The sequence below is a fragment of the Puma concolor genome, chromosome A1, assembly GCF_028749965.1.
Source record: "Puma concolor isolate L17-30 chromosome A1, mPumCon1.1.hap2, whole genome shotgun sequence".
NCBI classification, from domain to species: domain Eukaryota; kingdom Metazoa; phylum Chordata; class Mammalia; order Carnivora; family Felidae; genus Puma; species Puma concolor.
Genome location: NC_141667.1, coordinates 5,045,634 through 5,061,575, shown reverse-complemented (window position 1 = coordinate 5,061,575; position 15,942 = coordinate 5,045,634). Strand labels below are relative to the sequence as shown.

Here is a 15,942-nt window from a genome sequence, read left to right as displayed (position 1 = left end):
CTGGAAAGACGCTTATTTAAAAACTGCAGAACGCATTACTTAGGCACAGTTTAAATTTTTAAACTCGGAGAATTCCTTCAAAGGGAGAAGCGTCTTCACAGCATGGCAGGGGCCCCAGAGGACTTGGAACTTCAGGCTTTAGCAATTTCTGCGAGAAAAGCTTTGGCCGGAGGGGGAAACTTGTATTTTCAAACCCGGAGCGAAAGGCTTTTTCTGTCCAGTTGGCAACAAGCACCGCCTAATTTTTGGTTTCCATTTCCTCAGAGAGAAGAAAAGGGAAGGGAAGGAGCGGCCATCCCCGTCCTCCACATGACAGCTCACGTGGCTCTTCCAAGTCCCCTTTATTCGGTCCGTCCTGCGAGGGCGATGTGGCAGACTGCACTTCAGAGATGGGGAAACTGAGGCTCAGAGGTCAAAACCCAACCTGGGAACGAGGCCCTGGGGTGCGGGACGCAGGCTAACCGAGCTCCAGGCCACAGGCCCGCCTCAGCGGTGGGAGACAGACTCCCGCCAAAGGGTTCAAAGCAAGAAGGAAACGATGTGATTCTGCATTTCCCTTGGACTCCTGCATCCCAGCCACTCCTTCGGATCCACGGGATCGCAGAAACAGGAGGATCACACACGGAAAGATAAAAACTACCTACATCCACATGTTATCACTTAGGAAATGAACTCCAGTCTTAAACCACAGGGGAGCCTAAACGGTTCCACGGAGCGGCTGGTTTAGGAATTAAAAACGAGCACAGACCCACCATAAAAAGGCACGTCACTGACAGTGAAAGACATTCCTTGCCAACGGGAACCTGGGCACCTCCAAGACACTGCCATCGAGGCTTCCCTGTCAGTGGCTAACCTGTGCAGAGGCCTGCTGAGCCTGGAGACCCAGCCCCGCCTCGCCACCGGCCACCGACACACGGGAAGCAGGCCTCGGGAGCTCAGGACCCCCTACGTTGATCACCGGGCACGCACCAGGTGGCCGAAGGATGGGCAAGCTGTCTTTATACTCTTAGTGTTTCCTAACTTTTCAGGGTTAGGTATTAACTTTACAATGACAAAGAGAAACTGGCTAAATCTAAATGGATGCCTTTCAAATACAGGATTTTTTTTTTTTTTAAAGCTTTCTGCTTTGTGTTCTACGCTGCAAGGTATTAAACTGGTTTAACCACGCTCTTTGGGATGATGAGCAGATAAACTGCAATCAATTTTATTTTAATGTTCTGCATTAATATAACTTCAGGTTGGCCATCAAATCTTCAAAAGTTCTAAGACAAACCATACGAGTTACCTTCAGCATTTGACTTCAACTATACAGCCCTGCCCCTCCTCATCTGTTCACCTAAGCGGGCAGATCCTGCCATTCATTCCCTCCCTCGGTCACCAGGCGCTCACTGGGAGGTGGCCGCCAGCGGGTACTGGCACTGGGAAGGCAGGCTGAGACCCGGGGCTGCAGGAGGACAGAGGTCAGCAGTGTCAGAGCAGAGGGAATCGCAGGAAGGGACCAGGGAAGCACCGTGTGGGGTTTTCATGCTCCGCCTGGAGGCGGCACAGGGCTCTGAAGCCAGGGTCACCCCCACGAACTTGGGCCGCCGTCTAAGTGGTGTGGCGTCTTCTCGAAGCAAAGACGGACTGCTATGTATTTAGAAGTTCCGGAGACAGCTTGATGGATGACCTAGCACCCCTGACCTCCCCCCCACCGACCCCACCGACCCCACCGCAGGAAGGACAGCCTTCCTAAGCGGGCCCACGCAGGATGCCTCCTGAATGGTCCGTCAGTCACTACAGCTCTTGTGTGTTCAGTCACATGGCTTCCACGTACACTTTTCTCTGATGACAGATTTTAAGAGAAGTTCACGTGAGAGAGGCACACAAAGGCACTCAGAGCTAGTCACTCTGGTTGTCCGAGTTCAGTTGTGACAACCAAGCCCGAGGACAGGGACCAGACATCTACCAGAGTCATCATGATGGGCTGGAGTCCAGTCAAGGGAGAGAAGAGCTGGCAAAGAAAACCACAACCTCCTTGTCACCTAAGGCAGGGAAGTCTACCTACAGGAGCACGCCTCCACACGTGGCAGTCGGCCTCCAGAAGATTCCGGACCCCAACCCCCAGAACCTGTGGCTAAGACGACATCGCCATCACTCCCGTGGTCCCACTGTATTAGTACATATGCCCTGAAAAGAGACAATCGCCTGGGTGGGCCTGATCTGAGCACACGAGCCCTTGAAGCACAGGGCTTCCTCCGGCGGGCAGAGACCTGGCCAGAGAGATTCAAGGCACTGTTGCCAGTTGGAAGACGGAGGGACCTCGAGTCAAGGAAGGCAGATGGCTTCAAGGAGCTGAGATAGGTCCCCAGCTGGCAGCTAGTAAGGAATCGGGGACCTCCGTCCTACAACAGCAAGGAACTGAATTCTGCCTGTATCAGGAATAAGTCTGCAAGAGGTCCCTGCGCTCCAGCTGAGAATACAGCAGTCTGCCTTCAGCCTGGGGAGAGCCTGAGCAAGAACCCAGCCCAGCCATCCCAACCTCTGACACGCAGAGTCTGAGGCACAGCAAACGAGTACTGGTGTAAGCCGCTAAGTCTGTGGTCCTTTGTTACGCAGGAAAAAAAACAACACTGCGCACAGGATTCTTAAAATAAGACACTTACTTTGCAGGGCAAATCCCACACCGTAGGGACGATGCGCCCCTGACCACCCTGCTTGAGACGTATACCTGCACGGGGGGCAACTGTCCCCATTACCAAGATCACCTGTCTGCCTTTATTCGGCCGCCCCGCTCCCTCAGCAGCCTTAGGAAAAGAGAACCCCCTGACGGGCTGCCCAGAGCCTTCTGGAGGGGCCCCTCCAGAGCCACAGCCAGCAGCAACTTCCAGGTGGCACTGTAGCTACACAATGTCCTATGGACGTAGTTAGCACGAGGCAGTTACCCCTCACCTGTTAGCCTGTGTTGTGGCAGCAGCGTCGAAATCCGGTTTCCCAACCTCTGCATCACAGGGTGTTTCGGTTTGTTGTATTTTTCACAACCCGCTTTTATTGCATAACTCAAAACCTAGATCCTAAACAATACCAGAGTATACCAAGGTATAGAAAATCCTCATTTCCCAAGGATAACGATCATCCCTCCTTCCATCGGAGGTATGGGACTCTCTTTAAAACAGGAACCCAAATTTCCTATCAAATAGCAACCAAAAGGAGGTTTGAGGCCTAACCTTGAAGTACAAATCTTAAAATTATGAGAACCCGATACTTTAAAACACTGACTTACAAACCATCATCGAAGGCATTCGGTCCAAGCCGCATTATTTCTAAGGCACGAACGGCACTGTGTCATTGCTTTCTGGTCACAAGCTCACAGCAGCAACACGGGGTCCCCGTTTCCCCACTCAGACGTCCTCAGCAGGAGCATTACCAAGGCCAGTTTTTGCAGAAGCATTTGTGGGCTCGATCTTCCCACAGGACTGCCCCATCCTCCTCTGGGGCACCCGTCCTGCCCTCCACCTCCTCCTGGGTGCCCCTCTCCCGTGTCCGCAGTCCTCACCCTGCCCATGAGCATTTATCAGGGAGCAGGTGGAAGTGTGTCCAACCTCACCAGAGCGGCACCCTGCACGAGCTTCCCGACATCACTGTGCAGTGACAGCCGCCAGCAGGATGGGCTGGACCAGGCGATGCTATTAGCAAGCGGGGAGGAATCCCGGGGTGGGGGCTCATCTCATGTGGCCGGTGCAGCGGGAACGTGTGCACCATGTGGTTGCTCCTATTTCTATGGCCCTACACTTTTGGGGTCACAGGGGACAAGCATGAGGAAGGGAGGCCCATGTGCACGCCCATCACCTTCTAAAAATTTTTGTTAACTTTATTTATGGGGGGGCGGGGCAGAGGGCGCGCGAAAGAATCCCAAGCAGGCTCCACGCTGTCAGCGCACAGCCTGACATGGGGCTCGAACCCAGGAACCCTGAGATCATGACCTGAGCCAAAATCAAGAAAATCAAATCAAAATCAAATGCTTAACCAACTGAGCCACTGAGGCCCCCCACGCACCCATCACCTTCTGAGGAAGGTCTCGCACTAAGCTCTGCCATGCATCACTCGGGGTGTGCGGGCAAGGCACGCTGGAGTCTGCGACGGCCCTGCGGGTCTCACCTGTGCCCTCCCACCGGGTCCCCGCAGGGCCATGCTGTGGGAGGGAGTGCCAGGCACTACGTTCGGCATGCCAAGTCAGGCTGCAAGCACAGAGGGGGACGAGGGATGCCGGGCGTGCCTCCAGGCTGGCTCTCAGAACAGAGCGAAGAGAGCACATGTAGAGTAACAAGGCCAGCGTGGCTGACCACGTCCTCTGAGCGACATGTGTCAGTCTCTCACCAACTTCAGATCGAGAGCTGTCTTTCTCTGAGTGAATAGATGTCAAAAAATTAAACATTGCCGAGTACCCCGCAGAGAGGATGTGGCCCGAGCGAGGCACGCCAGAGGAGACCTGCCGAGGGCCAAAGCCCTTGGGAAGCCTGGGCGGGGCGCAGGCCTGCAGGTGCCTGCCAGGAGCTGGAGGCTTTGCCTCGTTCCCCTGCGCTCTTCCCGGGACTTCCCAGGGCACCTGTCAGGACATGGCCAAGTTCTGCGATCCACGCTCCCGCCCTCTCACCCGGGCCTTCTCTTCGCCTTCAAGGAGGTTTCTGAAGGATTCAGGACCAAGCCAGGCAAAGTAACAACGCACTGCTGGGCCGGGGGTGAGGAGGGGAGGGCGTGGGGAAAAGGAAGGGGCAGAGGCTGGGATGCGCAGGGCCCGTGAGCCTGTCCACACCCGCCTGCATCTCCAAGTCAGAAGCCTGGGTAGAGGGCACAACTCACACCGCTCCCAAAACAGAAAGCTGGATGGTTCAACCAAAACGCAGAACACAAACCAGAGCGATCCGGAGCTCTCCGGAACCAGCGTTTTGCCTTCCCCGCTTCGGAAGTTCCTGTACCGATCCCCGTGCCCTCCTCCACTCTCTTTCTTCACCTCGCTCCAGGAGGAGAGCAGACCGGAAGCCCCCCCAGGGCTGGGCCACCAGGTCAGGTTCCTAAGGGAGAGCCCCCTCCCCAGACAGGAACGAGCAGTTCAGGCTGCCTGCCACACGGGCTACCACGCAAAGGCCCGAATGGCCTTGGCTGATGCTACTCTGGCTCCTGCAGCACCGGGCTCCTGCTCACCCGTTCCCGGGGCCGCACACACGATCTTTCCAGCAATGCCCGTCCTGGGAACTCACAGGAAGCCTGAGCAGCTCCTCATCGCCAAGGCTCCTTGCTACTGACCGGGCCAAGGGCTCTCTTTCTAAGCTACAGAAGAACCACGTCATGGTGCCCTTCCTCGTCGCTTGGAGGAAGCCGGCGCCCGGAGCCAAGTTCTCGACCAGCGCTACTTCTCGATGCCAAAAAGTTCTGTCGCGTAGGCCCAGCGGGCCTCGGCGGAAACCTCACTGCAGGCACAGCTCAAGTGCTCCCGAGGTTTCCCGTTCCTCTCCTCTGTCCCTCCTGAAACGGGGTCTGCTGGAAGCGTGCAGAGGAAGCAGAGCAAGCAGGGGCACCGGCCCTTCCAGGCGCCTGGCAGGCAATCCCACAGGGTCCTCCCTCCAGGCACAGATGGCAGGAAGCGGGGAGACCCAGAGTGGGGCACGCGACCCACAGAGGCAGGCAAGGAAGGGGGGCCAGCAAAACAGAAAACGGGAGCGTGACCCCACACGTTGCTGCAGTGGCTCCCGTCTAAGTAAGTTAGAATGCAGAGTTCCCGGGGGCCCCGGGGCCTACTCTTCAACCCTACACGTGGCCTCTGCACAGGTCCAACAGGGCCAGCAGGGGTGAAGGGGCAGGACCGTCAGCAGGCCCCCAGACAGGGCACCGAGCAGCAGGGCCCGGGAGGCATGCTGAGGGCTCAGGTTGAGGACGCGGGAGGTGCCATCACCCGGTTCTACACGGATGGGAGCTGACCAAAGCTGCTGACAGAGGCCATTATCCCACTGGCAGTTCTGGGAGAGGCCCAGAGGCCAGCAAGTGCGTGTCAGATGACCACGGGCCGCTGGAGCAATCTCGAGGAGAGGGGACCGCTCTGCAAAGGGTACAGAGAAGAAGGCGCAGAGGATCTACTGAAAGACAACACTGGGGACACAGACGAGAAGGAGGACCCGCACGCCTGGACAGCCCGTACTGTTGTGTGCTGGCCAGCGGCACTCACGGAGGGCCTGGTTTCAGAGTCAGGATCTAGAGACGGGGGTCTCCCAGGCCGACCCTGCCCCCAGATCCTAGCAAAGAACCCGGTACACAGTGGGCTCGTTTGTAAAGAAAAGCAACACCAACGTACATACTGCAGCTCACTGGAAACCTAGGGGTGAGGAAAGGGGATCTGGGGCCTGAAAAATTTGCAGAAGGGCCTGGCGCCACCAGCACTAGAAGCTCACGGAAGGAAGACGTGGGACTTGGGACTGTCTGGGCCCCCAAATGCTCTCCCAGTGAAAAACACGTGTCTTCCTACTTTCCTGGGGCTAAGACACAGAGTCGGAGTTGGTTCCAGCGACAGGACAGGCTGGAAACCTGTGGTTCCTGTCCCCAACCCCACCCCAACAACTCAGGTCAAACGCCAACATCAAGAACCCACTGCGCGACACCTCTTCTTGGACAGCTCCACAAGGGCTCCTACTCGGGGCCGAGGCGCATGCTCCGGCTTCGGCCAATTTACGAAAGTAACACTTCTAACCCCAACCAGGTGAAACAGGCTGCTGGGCATGGAGCTTTTACCGTGGGCACCTCACAGACTTTAAAGGAGCACCAGCTTAAGTGTTTTCCAACTTGAACGAACAGATATGTTAAAAAAGCAGCAGCAAGAAAAAAGAGAACTTCTTAAGAAGGAGCCTCAGTATCTAGCCATTGCAAGATTTATAGAACTCTAATATCTGGGAATACCCTAACAGCCTAGAAGATCCTTGACTGAGCGCCTTTTTAAATCAGGATGCGATGTGCAAGGAAAGTTGATGAATTAAGTCTTGAAATACTGACATAAAACCTGGGTACAAATACCTCATTTCTAGGTGCTCAGAAGAGCACAGAAAGGCAAAGGAGCAGGGTAAGTGGTGTTTCCACCTGAGCAGCCTCACCTGGGACTGCTTCAACCCACACTCCCACCCCCGCCCACGCTGTTTTTTGGTTTTTGCTTGTTTGTTTGTTTTTAACCAGACCTCGCCATCTGTAATGGCACTAAACTTAGAACTTCTCCTCCTCTCCAGGCTGAGAAGAAAATATTTCAAGAAAAGATGGCATCTTCCAAAGAATATGTGCTACAAATGTTTTTATTCCCCTCAAATGCTATTAACTGGCTTTTAAAAACTACAAAAGAACTTTTATGTTATTTTCTGCATAAAATTAAATCACAACAGGCAAGTCCTTATCCAAAAAAGTCACTTGTAAACTCACTGTTGGTTACATTGTATCACTACCAAAGAAACCAATCATCCCTCAAAAGGATTTTCTCAGGAAAAAAAGTTAGTATTTAACCAGTATTTGCCTTCAACTTGATTCAAGTTCCTGGCAATGCTGACAACCGTCTGCAACTGACGTAAAACTCCACAGCTATCTGCATGCACGCCGCTTTGACCAAGGGTACCTAACATGCGTTGGGGAGAGGACGAAAGAAGTATCCGTACCCCCTTCCAGGGGCACTCAAGAGGCTGAAAAGAAAAACCTCTGCACAAGTCGGGTTCGGGGGCCCCTTCCTCGCGCTTGTCAGTTTTAGGGCCCGAGCAGAGCCCTCGTTTACAAGACGAATTTAATTGTTAATAGAACTAAACACCTCGGGGCACAGAGTGGAACCCGGGCCTCCCACAGCCACCCTCCGGACAAAGCGGGCCCCCCTCCCCTCCTCCCCCCCCAGCCCCGGTCCCCGCCGGCTCCGCACTCACCCCTGGATGCCCGGGCTGTACGCGCGGCTCTTCCACGGCGTGCCGGGCCGCGGCGCCTGGGGCCCGGGGCCGCCCCCTCCGCTCAGCGCGGCCGCGCGGCTGCCCGACAGCAGGTAGTTGAGGCCGTAGGTGCTGGCCTTGTTCTCGCGTTTCCGGCGGCCCGGGTGGAACTGGTGCTGCGGCGGGGAGCCGGCGGGCGCGGGACCGCGCGGCCCCGGGTGCCCGTTGGCCGCGCCCGGGGCGCTCGGCGGGCCGTCGGCGAAGTGGAAGAAGGCGCCGCCGCGGCCGCCGCCCGCCCGGCCGAGCGAGGCGCTGCTCGAGGACGACGACGAGCAGCCGGGGCTCTCGGTGCCCGACTCGGCGTTGGACGAGGACGACGACGACGACGACAGCGACGGCGACTTGTGCAGGCGCCGGGCGCTCTCGGCCGCGGGCCCCAGCGCCGTCAGCAACGCGGGGGGCAGTGCGGTGGGGCCGGGCACGGGCGACGGGGGCGACGCGGCGGGCAGCGCGGGCCCGGCCAGGCCGCCGCCGCCGCCCAGCCCCGCCGCCCCCGCCGCGGCCGCCGTGTCCAGCGCGGGCGAGTTGAGGCAGAAGTAGGACGCGAAGCCCGAGCCGCCGCGGCCCACGCCCTGCGAGGTCTCCCAGATCTGCATCCACAGGGCATTGGCCGGCCCCTTCTGCTCGGGCTGGATCCAGGCCACGCGCGGATCCATCCACGCGCCGCCCCGCGGGCCCGCGCGCCCGCCCGCCCCGCCGCGGCCCCGCCCCCGCCGCGCCCCGAGCCCCGGCCGCGCCGCGCACGGACGGACGGACGGGCCGCGGGCGGACGGGAAGACGGGCGCGCGGGCCTGTGCCCCGGTTCCGGCCGGCTCGCGGCGGCGGCGGCGGCGGCGGCTCCCGTCGGGGTCCCGGCGCGGCGCGGGGCGGGCCCGGGCAGGCCGCGGCGGGCGGCTCGGGCCTGTCGGGCTCCCTTCACGCGGCGCGGGGCGGGCGCGGGGGCCGCGGCGGCGGCGGCGTTCCACTCGGGCCGGGGGGAGAGGCCATCGGAGAGGGGCGGGCGGCCGGGCCGAGGGGGCGGGCCCAGGCGCCGCGCGGCCCGGGACCCGCGGGAGGGCCGCCGCCGTGCGCCGGGCCCTCGGTCACGCTCGCGCCGCTCGCTCCGTGCTCCTGCAGCGGTGGCGGCGGCGGCGAAAAGACACTCTCGGCGGCGACAGGGCGCGGGGGAAGGAGGGGGCGCCGCCGCCTCCGCTCCAATGAGGGGCGGGGAGGGAGCGGGGCGGGGAGGAAGCGCGGCCTCCCTCGTCGGGGCCGAGACGTCAGTGCGCACGCGCGGCTGATTTCAAATCCTCACTAGACACCGCCGCCTTGGTTACCGCGCCTGCGCACGAGGGCGCTCCTCCGTGAGGGTGGGGAGAGCAACGCGTCGGAAGGAGACGCGACTGGGAGGGGCTGAACGGGCGGTGGCGGCGGTGGCGTGGGTCTCCCTAGACTAGACTTGGCTGCGGTGAGCGAGGGAGAAACGAGGAGGTCGCTGCGTCGCCTTTGGCCGGGCTACGTCTGCCGGCCCCACCTCCCGCCGCCGCGAGAAGGCTGAGGCGTGGAGACATGCGCGCGGTGGCCGGGGTCCCCGGCAGCCGCCCGGTCACGTTGCGCGTGCGCAAGGACGAGACGCCGCCGCCGCCGCCGCCGCCGCCGCAGCGGCTGGGTGGAAGTTTCCGCGCCGCCGGGCGGGGTCGGGGATCCCGCCCGGTGCCATGCTCTGGGGCTGCCCGCTGGCCGTGCGTGTGGGCCAGGCCAGCAAGGACCGCGGATAGGCCGCTCTTTTAGAGAAAGGACAAAAATGCCCCGAGTACCGTCCCGTGCATCTTCAGGCGCCCGTGTGCAGCCGGTCACGCTGCGGTCACTCGTGCCCGCCCACGTGTTCGCCGGCGGCCTGGGCAGCACTGCCGGCTAAGTCGCGGCCCCGGAGCAGGACTCTCCTTGGCGGGGTTTGTTTTTTTTTTTTTTTTAAGGCTTTTTTGTTTCCTTTTAAAAATGATTTTCTATGAAGAAAATGAAGTTAAAACTTCCAAGCTAGCTCGCTGGTGCGATTCCCCGAGGCCGACTTGGCAGTGCTGCCTGCGTGCTTGGGTGTCTGGCCTCTAGGCCGGCACTGGGTTGGCAGGATTCCGTAGAGGTCCTGTCCGCTGTGCGAGTCCCGGGTGCCCGAGGATGCTCTAAGCCCGGTGTGACAATGGTATTGTTTGGAATGTGACGCTAACCACACGTTTTGTGAAGTCCAAGGCAAACGCCAGAATGTCATTATGTAAGTCTGCGTGTAGCCACTGGAGCCCGGCCAGCGCGGACACCATGGCCCTTCCAGAGCCCCCACACCCCCTCCGCCAGATCTGGTCCCCGCCCAGCGGATGCAAGCCCTGGCCGGGCAACTTCGAGGAAGCGCAGCGCTTGGGCTGCATTCCTTTGAAACATATTGAAACAAGGCCTTTTCAACATGCTCTCCTGCCTGGCCTCTGCCGTAGGTGAGTACACGTTACTAAGCGCTGACACTTCAAACATCCTAACACGGTGAAAAATCCGTGGATTGCCTACGGAGGCGTTTTGGCAAATGGTATAAATAATAAAAATGACTATTTTGGTTCAGACGTTTTTCAGCCAGTGTATATTGTACACGTGGAAATCACGACCAAGGATTAGAACGTGTGCGTTAGACAAACTGGAGAAACAAGTCGTTATTCTGGAACCCCTTGCTTCCAGGGCCTAGGGCCAAAATTCTTGGAGTCATCCCAGCTTCCTCTCTCCATAACCAACAAATTCTCCTGGGTTTACCTGCAAGAAACATCCAAATCCAACAGCTACCCCTTCCTCCCTCCCTGCTCTCACCTACAGCCCCTTCAAGCCACTGCTATTTCTAGCATATTTTAAGCCAGTGCCTCCTTGCTAGTTTTCCACATTCCATTCTTGCCCTCTTTGGCATTTTTCTCCACAGAGCAGCTTGTGAGTGATCGTTTAAGAAGAAAAAAAAAAAAGAAAAAAGATTATGACGCTCTCTTACTCAAAACCCTCCAGTGGCTTTCTTTCTCGAACTGAGGCTTACTGTGACCTATAAGTCCCTACCTTGTCTTGTTCTCATCCCTTTATCTCTCATTTAGTCTTTCAGCTCTTCCCCTAACCCAGCCTGCTCCAAGCCACGAGCATTAGCAGACAGACTTGAGCCTCAGGACTTTTGCACTTGCTGCATCCACCTGGATTCTCCTCCCCCACGTCCGCACCTGGCTCTCTCCTTCCCCACTCTCGCAAACCTGATCCTCAGCACTCCCCCTGTCCATTCCCTGTTTTATTTTTCTCTTAGCATTCATCTCCATTGGTTTTCTAGGGCCACGAACATGACAAAATACCACAAACTGGGTGACGTATAACAACAAATTTATTCTCCTACAGTTCTGGAGGCTAAATGCCCGCAATGTAGGCAGCAAGGCCAGGCTGCCTCTGAGGTCTCTAGGGGAGGACCTGCTCCATGGCTTTCTCTTAGCTTCTGCTCTTTTCTTTGGCATTCTCTGGCTTATAGGTGCCCCACTCCAGGCTCTGCCTCCGTCATTGCGTGGCGTTTTCCCTGTGTCTATGTCTCCTCTTGTTAGAAAGATGCCGTTCATACTGGATTAGGGCTCACCCTAATGACCTCATGTTACCTTGATTACATCTGCAGAGACTTTATTTCAAATAAGGCTAACATTCTACTGGAGGGTTAGGACTTGAAGTTCATCTTGGCAGGGGGAGGGGCACAGTTCAATCCGCTATGCCATCGCGTGAATTTTATTTACCTTGTTTATTATCTATGTCCCCTCCCCCCATTAGAATCTAAGGCTCCACAAGGAGAGGGCTGTTTATCTGTGTTTTTCCCTGCTGTGTGCAAGCTTGAGGACTGTGATTGGCACATGGTAGGTCCTGAATGAACGCTGGTGAAATGGCCAACGGTCGGTTGACCAACTCAACAGGAATGAAAGCCTTTCCTGGCTTCCAGGATCTCTTCCACAGATTGTTATTTACTCCTTTTCAACGTTCTCAGTTTGTTTTCCCCGTGGCGGTCTGCTCTATGCTTGTATTTTGTCTCCAGCTGATCCTTCTAACTTTGGTTCATCAGCCATAGTTAACTTCCTATCATTAAATCCAGGGTTTCATTATTTATGTATCTGATCATGAGTTTTTACATAAATGAGAAGCAATATATTTCTTTCTGTAAAACAAGAAATGATACTAAGTTAGCTGCATCCCCTGTGACTCTGGGTAGGGGAGGTCTTGGTCATTGCTTATCAGTTTTCACAGATAAGTCAGGCTTTTTTTTCTGTGGCCAAAATCAACTTTTCTCTGTCTCTCTCCTGATGTTAAAGGACAGGTAATGTTAGAGATTATACTGTGGTTCAGTGATTCATTCTCATGAACAAATGGTTTCCGAAGCTGACACTACCATGGGTTTCCTGTGCCAGAATCAGATATGCTGGTTAAAATGCAGATATCTGGAGCTCACCCAATCTATGGAAAGTTTCTAAGAGTGAAGTCCAGGAATCTGGATAAGTAAATTCCCTGGCCAATTCCCAAGCACAGTGAAGTTGGAAAAACTCTGCCTAATTCAGGGTCCCCGAGCCCAATTGCTCACAGGAACTGAATAGGTTATAAAAATAGCTGAAAAAAAATCTGGGTGTGCGTGTATTAGTCAGCTACTGCTGGGAGATAGACCACTCCCAAACACAGTGGCCTAAAATTAAGGTGTAGTGTGGCTCAGAAGTCTGCACATCACCTGTGTGGTTCTACTGATCTGCTTCAGACACGGCTCATCTTGGCTAACGGATCGCTTCCAGGCTGCAGTCCGCGGCCAGGTGAGCTGAAGCCAGCTGGTCTAGAGTGGCCACACTCACACGGCTGGCCGTTGGCTGTCTGGCTGTCTGGCGGGCAGCTGGGACACCAGGGTCAACTGGTGCATGTATCTCTCATTATCCAGCAGGCTAGCCCCAGCTTGTTCTCAGGGTGGCTGAACAGGGTTTCAGGAAGGCAAGCAGACATGCACGAATTACGAACTGGCATGCCTTCACTTCCTTCCTCACCATTCTGTGAGCTCGAGCAAGTGACGAGGCCTTGACAAGATTCGGGGGGGGGGGGTGTAGCCTCCACCTCTCGATGGAAGAAGCTGCAGAAGCTGCAGTCACATTGTGAGGGGCATGGGACGCTGGGAGGGGAATAATCAGGGCCCCAGTATGACGTGAGCCAGGAGCAGTAGGGACGGTAGGGTCCTAGAGAGCACCTGCCTGGTGTAAAGGGGTGTAAAGCCACTCCTCTGCAGCTGGCGGGAACGCGGGAGCCACCCAAGGTGCGAGACGGCCATTCTCCTGAGAAACCAGCTGCGGCACCGTGAGCCTGAATTCTCCTGTCTTGAAATGTCAACCTCTAGGTGGATGCTGCTGGTTGCCACACAAGTCCCTTGTCCCCACTGCCCCTTTCTGCTCTAGCCGGCAGAGCCCTGATTCTGCTCAGGTATTTTCATGGCCAGGCATGGGGGAAGGGTCCCTGTCACTGCTGGTGGTCTCATCCTCTCTGCCAGCACCAGTGTAAGCACAATACCCGCCTCCGTTCTAGAGGAAAAGGCTGTCAGGACACTACACTCGTGGGAAAGCCCTCTGGATGAATAAAAAGAGACACGGCAGGGGGACACTCCCTGCTTCACCCCTGGACAGGGTTGCATCCGCAGAGGACGCCTGGGACAGCTGCAGCCACCTTGCGGCCAGAGGAGAGATGTGACCACCACCCCAGGAACCAGGCCGAATGAGGGAAAGACAGCCTGGACCGTGCCACCAAGCAGCAGAACGAGCTCCACCATGGGCCCCCTGCAGATCCCTGGCATCGGAAGCGCTAGGCTCTCTGGTGACTTGTACCATTTTCTGGACGCATCTCACTGCCACTTGCTACGGACAGCACCTTAAAGCAGCAGCCATTCAGAAAGTGCCAACGCAGCATGGAAAGCGGACAGTAGGAGGTGAGTTGTGTCTGGCTGGTGAGTAATCTCCGATCCCCAGAAAGCACGTGATATGATGGGGTGGCCGGGCGATACCGTGCGCATTCACGGAGACAGGCTTCCTTCGGAGAGCGGCGTTCCTGCCCAGGTGGCTGCTGAGATTTTTGAGTTTCAAGCACCAGTGTCGCTCGTGAAAGGAAATCTTGGGAATGAATTTTTTGGCAAAATGATCATCCTTTTATCCTTAATTAAGGAAAGTTGCAAACTTCGACAACAAGTGGAGAGACCATACGTATTGAACTCCCGTGTGCTCCTTACCCAGCTTCAGTAACTCCAAGTCGAGGTCACACTTGTTCTCCAGTGTCCTCACCTGCTTTCTCCTTCTCCAATTATTTTGAAGCCAATCCCAGATAATATTTCATCTCACCCATAAATAATTCAGTATGTGGGGGGGTGCCTTTGTGGCTCAGTCAGTTGAGCGTCCAGTTTCGACTCAGGTCATGTTCCCGTGGCTTGTGAGTTCGAGCCCCACATCAGGCTCACTGCTGTCAGCACACAGCCCACCTTGGATCCTGTCTCCCTCTCTCTCTGCCCCTCCCCCATGCTTGCTGTCGTTCTCTCACTCTCGGAAATAAAAACATTAAAAAATAATAATTCAGTATGCATCACTAAGTTATAGTCATACGCGTTTTGAAACATAAGTACATTATCAAAGCGTGAATGATGTTTTACTTAATATCACCAAACATCTGATCTATAATAAATATTTTTGATTATCATAAAATGTGTTATTTATATCTCAAAAAAGAGGTCTATAAATTGCAATTCATTGATTTGTGTCTTCTAATGCTTTTAATCTATGGTTTCTCCTATCTTTTGGGGGGGCGGGGGGCAATCTGTTGTTGAAGAACAAATGGTTCGTTTGTTCCCACAGTCTGGATTTTGCCAATTATATCTCCCTGTGGTATCATTTGACACATTTCCTGTCATCTGTATTTTTTGTAAACTGGCCGTCGAATCTAAGGTCTTGATCGAATTCGGGTTCTGTCTTTTATCGGCAAGACGACTGCAGAAGTGATGCTGTGTCTCACCTGGAGGCCTACGGCATCTGGTGCTGTCTTTGGTGATGTGAGCATGAGCCCCTTTGCTGAGCACTGCCCCAAGCCCTGCTCCTCTGTCTCTGCAGTAGGAACCATCCCCTTTAAACAGCATGGGATCCCAGGATGCCACTCTCCCGGGATTTGAGAAACCGATGCCCTGCAGATGGTCAGGTCAGTCTCCTGTCTTTCCAGATGAGGAGTCTGAGGCTTGCCCGCAAAAAAGGCCCAATAGGGACGATTAGAGTTGGGGGCTCAGCAGAGCAAGTTGTACTAATTAGACCCCATAAAAATTAACTTTGTTATGTCACGCGGAGTATGACATAATCGAATGTGCAAGGATTGGGGAAATAGTCTGTTAGGGAATCTAGAAACAGGGAGCCCCAAATTATGCCTTGACTCTCTTGGACCAAGAAGGCACTCCCTGACCATGGTGGGCACAACAGAAGGTGGGCTCTGTAGGAGGGGGAAGATGTCAAAGGGCCCCACCTAAAGAAAAGGGGAGGGAGTAACTATGTGAGAAAGTGGATACATTAGCTTCACTGTAGTAATCATGTTACTGTGTGTATCACATCACCATGTTGTATACCTTAAATACATACAATCATTATTAAACTAATATAAAGGAGATTGAATTTTTTTAATTCTCATAAATTAAAGCATATTTTTAAAAGATTGGTTTGAGAAAGCAGAAAATGCATATTTCAAAATGCTTCAGGATTAATATTAAGTAGGTATAGAGTAGAGAATATTAGAAGTTTGTCAACACAGAAAGTTCTCTGTAGTATCAGTTGGTGTGGAAAGTCCTGTTCCCTCAGAGTATAAGATAAATGATGTATTATGTATGGTGTCTATTTTAAACATCTCAATGATAAAAAATAAAGACTAAATTAGTGGTAAATACTTGGAGCCCATTTTTTTAAGT

At 55.2% G+C, this 15,942-nt stretch overlaps 1 protein-coding gene across 2 annotated transcripts in view; it reads right to left on the bottom strand.

Annotated features, from left to right (window-relative positions):
- Positions 1-9,179, bottom strand: part of TENT4A (terminal nucleotidyltransferase 4A) — a 47,163-nt gene extending 37,984 nt beyond the window's left edge. Inside the window, exon 1 of one of the 2 annotated variants that reach the window (XM_086675785.1) lies at positions 7,917-9,179. In XM_086675785.1, coding sequence (XP_086531911.1) covers positions 7,917-8,632 — 716 coding nt within the window. In that variant the 5' untranslated portion in view covers positions 8,633-9,179. The remainder of the gene's footprint in view (positions 1-7,916) is intronic. The other variant, XM_086675781.1, reaches the window with a different exon arrangement.
- Positions 9,180-15,942: the final 6,763 nt, after the last annotated feature.